The 5,439-nt window shown below is 32.7% G+C and overlaps 1 protein-coding gene across 1 annotated transcript; it reads right to left on the bottom strand.

Annotated features, from left to right (window-relative positions):
- Nucleotides 1-854: 854 nt before the first annotated feature.
- Nucleotides 855-4,670, bottom strand: LOC111915349 (nuclear envelope-associated protein 2). Its single transcript, XM_023911014.3, has 6 exons — nt 4,477-4,670; nt 3,596-3,980; nt 3,359-3,466; nt 1,836-2,297; nt 1,437-1,538; nt 855-1,231 (listed from the first exon to the last, which is right to left on the bottom strand). Exons 2-6 carry the CDS (start codon nt 3,764-3,766, stop codon nt 1,058-1,060), a joined length of 1,017 nt encoding a protein of 338 aa, XP_023766782.1. The 5' UTR covers nt 3,767-3,980; nt 4,477-4,670; the 3' UTR covers nt 855-1,057.
- Between the last annotated feature and the right edge of the window lie 769 nt (nt 4,671-5,439).

Raw genomic sequence — 5,439 nt, 5'->3', positions numbered from 1 at the left:
GTTGAAATTATTTTGGGATTGAGATTGAAATTGAGGTTCGAATTAGAATTAGAATTGGGGTTGGGATTGACTTGGATATCAATTGTACTAGTATGGACGACACCAATATAACTGAAAGTGGGGATGAAAAAATAAGAGAGTCCATTTGAAGCCGGTAGAAAAAGGGTGATGAAAGGTTTTAAAGTGGTTTGTATTTTGGTTTTTTTTTCTTGTTTCTTGGGGTTTTGGCTTGAAGGTTGAATTGGAGGGAGCTTTTCACCAAAAAAAGATCGGTTTGAAAGAAATATGAAGAAATTGATTGTTGTAACTAAATAGATGTTGGTATTTATAGTGGTTGAAAGAGGTTAAAATTTTGAAATTTTAAACAGTGGATAAAAAATTCATTGGTTTTGAAATTTGAATATACTCTTTCATATGTTAGTCATTTCTGAATACAGATTCCAATGTCAAGGCATGGTGATACCACCTCAACTTCTACCAAGGTGTTGAAATTTGAATATACTCTTTCATATGTTAGTCATTTCTGAATACGATTCCAATGTCAAGGCATGGTGATACCACCTCAACTTCTACCAAGGTATTGCGGAATGACTCCATGCACCCTAAGAGATAAATTTAAAATCTTAATGATTAATTTCTTTCTCATTTAATAAAATATATAAATTATGTATATTTTTTATACATTTGAAATAGATTGTTAGCCAAATTTGGCGTTAACCTATTTTTATTTATATATTAATTTATTATTTATATAAATTTATACTAGTATTTATTAGCTAGTTTTTAACATTTTTACAGCAAAATATAGATTTTAAACTAAAGTCTAAAACCTAGTTGTTCAATATGCTTTAGAATTGTAGCCGAGAAATCTGAAATTTGAAATTTTTAAAAAGATCGACAGGCAGGGTATTTTATAAACAAACCCATCCCCTCTCATTGGCTCTCTATGATCCTAATTTTTATCCAGGCATCCAACACTTTAATTCCATTCACATACACATTCACCTTTCAAATTATCTCTAACATAATACACCTACGCTACTAGACTACAAGACTACTAGCGCTTAGAAATCAACACCAGAATCACCATCGACATCGATACAGCAATCTTAAACCCTGGCATCTCCCAGAAGTTCTGATTCTGCTTCTGGTTTTCCCCGTTTCCACCATTCTTTGTTGCTGCCAATTCATCTCTCACTTCTTTCAAAGCTTTGTCTCGCCTCTCTCCCATCTGCAAAATCATTATTATAGCATCATACTTCCGTTTCTTTCCTTGTATGACTTGTAAAAGAATCTACCAATTTTAATAAATGTCATTGAAACAAAAAACAATTTTCACTATTATAGTAGTTGGATGCATTTTACAAAATATAATATCCCAAAGTTTATCCATTCAAAATAATAATTCTTGCCCAAAACAACAAAACTAGAATTACCCGTTGGAGCTTCCGGGTTTGAGCCCGAGCTTCATGAAGACAAAACTCAAGTTTTAAAACTCTTTTCTTCAACTCCTGATCTGCTCTACGATGTTTCTCCAACTGTCACATACAAGATTTCAACTTATTACAATCAAACATTAATAAATATTTTGTTATCAAACATAAATCTCTTAAAGTGTTTTATTTCTTTCTTGGTTAATGAGCTTATACGGATGGAACTTAATCACATAAGCTATATATATCAGTCTCTTTAATTTTTACGTCAAAAAACACATCTTAATTTTAAGTCCTATTTACAAATTTTCCCTCATTTAACTTTTCTTTCCATTTTCCATATGTACAACATCTTTATATATTTTAAATATCATCTATTCACAAAGAATATATAAGACATACTTGGGACTCAAGATCCTTGGTTTTGAGTTTCCAATGAGCTGACATAACCCGGAGTTCATCTCTCAACTTGCTTATTTCTTCGTCTTTGGCTGATAACAATTTCATCATCTTGTCAAGATTTCGAGGTGAAACCTCATCAAGGATCTTCCTCAATTCGCAATCATTATTTGCTCCAGCTTTTGCTAGAGCTTGCATGATGTCATGTTCAACTCGCATGACTTCATCTTTCAATTGTTTTTGTGAAGATTCTCGTGATTCAAGATCCTTCTGCAAAAGATCTAGTTGATGTGCCAATTGATTAACTCGAGCTTCATGCTCTTTCAACGACTTGTTCTTCTGATCCAGTTCCTTTAACAGAGCCATGCATTGAAGCTGTGCAGATTGAGCAGAAATGGCACTTGCATCCGCTGTTGCTTTTGTGAACGAAAGTTGTGATGTAAGATGATCCAAGTCCCGTTGATACTGTAAGATCAGATACAAACTCATTAAGTGTTGTCTGAATAAATTGTTAGCTAGAAAACACCCAACAAAATGACGACACAGTTACACGAAAGCAGATTTGTGAATAATCGAGTTCAGGGCATAATTCATCTTCGATTCGTATAGGGGTGATTCGTCAAAGTGATTATTTGTTAAAAAGGGTTTCCCGATCTTGTTTTGAAAAAGGATTGCAAATAATTAAATACGCGAGTTTGGAAATTCGTAGGGTCTGATTGAAATAGGAAAAGAATTGTTGTGGCAAAAGTTGAAGAAAGCAAAGTACGGGTCATTAAAAAAACCGGCTGCCAAGTTTTTGATGTCGGTGTGAGGGGTAGCGGAGGAATTTAACAAAAAAAGGACTGAAATTGTAAATATCAAGTGTAAAAAATATACAGAAATTCTAAAGGCCTTTTCAATTTGATTTTTTCGCCATTTGTATACTACAAGTAAGTTTATAATAGTAGGTTTATGTGTTCATGTTCATACTTCATAGTAAACTTGTACTTTTTTCCAATGATATTAAAGTATAGTGTTTTTGTTTATAATCTTAGTGTGGAAATGTTGAAGTAATAATCATATTACAAAAGTTTTTATTATTACAACATAAAGAATCTCGTATAGTAACATCTAGATTTGAACAACTCTCGAAATGCATCATTTATTATGAAAAACCAGATCTAGATTTGCCCATTATTGATCCAATCTAAAAGGAACCATAAGTGGAACATATGGACAAAATGGGTATTTCATATACAAGTTTGGTCTAAATATTATATCATTCAATTTGAGTTGGGTGTCTCCATGTTATTCAAAATTTGCTAAAGACAAACTTTTTCAACCCTAAAGTGAAACAAGAATATTCTAACACAAAAAGGATTTATAAATTATTCCTATTCTAAATCCACCAAAAAGCCAAAGGGAAACAGACGAAAGGCAGCTTACAAAGATTTGTTTTTGATATAAACATATTTGAAAAATCATAGATCAAACAAATTCAAATCAAGCGAAGCAAATCTATATGATTAAAATCAAGAAAGTCAAACCTTTTCAGCATCGGATGATGATGCTTGAAGCTGCAGATTTCTCTCATCTAAACTCTTCTGCAATCGACAAATCTCTTCTTCCATGTTCTTAGCTCTTATTTCTGCTTCCTGTAACAACATATAATCATTAAAGCCGGAAAATTGTTAAGATCTATGAATATTCAATCGCACCACTAAATAAAACAAGTAGAACTCCTTTTGACTTAAGTTGTCGAATCAAAAACCAAGAACGCGTACCTGTCTAGTTAAAGATTCTTTAGCAAATGACTCTTCTTGTGATGAAAGACGACTGCGGACATCCTTGAGCTCGGCGGCGAGTGAAACCACGTTCCGGCGAAAATTCAGTTTCTTCTCATCCAGATCCCTCAGTAACGGATCAATCTCCTTCGTTGAAGTTTTGCTTGACATCTTTCAGTTGTCCTCGAAGATTAATTGACAATGAAACATCAAGATTCAAACTCAGAAACGGACGATCTTTCAAATCTTTCGTGGGTAGAAATACGTCCACAAATCTTCGTCAAGCATGTGAACAAACGATATAACTCGTGACTACTTTATTTTAAAATGAAGTCAAAGAAAGAGCGAAATACGAACAATGACTCAACTGTAACTTGCGTGTATCCTGTAAGGAATTAATTACAGATAGAGAGAGATGAAGGTGTTAGATGTATGAAATTAATTAATTATATAAAAGTCGAAGTTTGAAACTGAATGAAGTGAGAGAAACGATTGATATAAAAATAATTCAAATGAACCTGTCAATTTGACAAAGATGTCGATGAGTAAACAAAACTAATCCGAACCGCACATTTAGCATCTTAAAACAATTTTAATTAAAAAAATAAATAAATAAATGAAAACATGAAACTCGTTCCTTCTTCCTAACACTCACATCCCCAGATGTGTGATTCATTGAAAGAGAGTTTCTAAGCAATTAATACTCCCGACCCACAAGATTAATATTTGTGATTTGAAAGGTGGGTCGAGCTTGAAACTGTTAGAAATGAAAACTTATAACAGCGATTAAACTAAAGAATGAAAAGTTTATCAAGATGAAACTAATCTGGGGTTGAAATCATTTTGGCAAATTTGATTTGGGAAAAAATAACACGAATCACCTTAAATCAGAAGACCCATATGAAGACGACCCTTGGAGACGACAGAATCTAAAACATATGAAGAATCTTCATAGTGAGAAGTAGGAAGGTTTTAGGAAGGAGATATGTGGAAAGTTGAACAAGATGCGACGATGTAACACCTGTAAACGAGCAAAAATGTTAAAGAGGGAGAAGGGAAGGGAAGAAGGTAGGTTCGGATTTGTGGGTTAATGTTAGAGAAAGGTTTGGTAATAAATGCCAAAAACCGAACCTATTGGTCATTAGGTTGGGTTGACTGTGAGCGCGCGGCAAAATCAAATTTTTGGGGTCATGCTTTCCACCTCAGCGTTGGCATCTTCTGGTACACAAAACTTGTGTCTCTTCTTTTTCCCTGGAAATACACAATGAATTCCATAATTCAAGGACGATTATCATTTTTAATCTTTATTAAACTATTGTTTTTTTTAAGTGACTTGTTTTTATACAGCATAATTTGTAGTAATATTCGGAAAAAAAATAATAATAAGGGTTATGGGTTATTTGATTTACCGGGTCCGGTTAGACATTTTGGCTAACTCGGTCCATATCAGAGTGTTTGATTCAAATAAAGTCAAATATTTTTGTCCACTTCCATCTAAAAAATAAAGTTGATTGGAAAATTAGACAACATTGGACTATTTGACCAAATAGTTGTTTTTAAATTTTTTGTTTACCAAATAGATATATATATCAGTATTATACCTTTCTCTTTGATTCTGATAGAAAAAATACAAAAGTTCTATGACTTTTTTAATGAACTTTGACTTTTAAATCCTCCTCTCACAACCTCGACATGCAATAAATGATAAAACATCCACTTTCTTTTTGTTAAATCTTGGTAAATCATATTATGATTCAAACTTTATTTTTCATTTGCAACCATAATAAAGGTTTGTCAATCACCAACATTAGGGTTTAAACTTATCAAAGAAAAAATGTTCTCCA

The sequence above is a fragment of the Lactuca sativa genome, chromosome 9 (assembly GCF_002870075.4).
Source record: "Lactuca sativa cultivar Salinas chromosome 9, Lsat_Salinas_v11, whole genome shotgun sequence".
NCBI classification, from domain to species: domain Eukaryota; kingdom Viridiplantae; phylum Streptophyta; class Magnoliopsida; order Asterales; family Asteraceae; genus Lactuca; species Lactuca sativa.
Note: the sequence above shows the minus strand (reverse complement) of the source record. Positions and strands in the feature narration are given on the sequence as shown.

Excerpts from the sequence above, each read along its gene's own strand:
- LOC111915349 (XM_023911014.3), bottom strand. The coding sequence starts at position 3,766 with ATGTCAAGCAAAACTTCAACGAAGGAGATTGATCCGTTACTGAGGGAT. Across the intron at positions 3,467-3,595 it reads AAGAATCTTTAACTAGACAG|GAAGCAGAAATAAGAGCTAA; the intron begins GTACGCGTTCTT and ends ATGTTGTTACAG. Across the intron at positions 1,232-1,436 it reads AAACCCGGAAGCTCCAACGG|ATGGGAGAGAGGCGAGACAA; the intron begins GTAATTCTAGTT and ends ATGATTTTGCAG.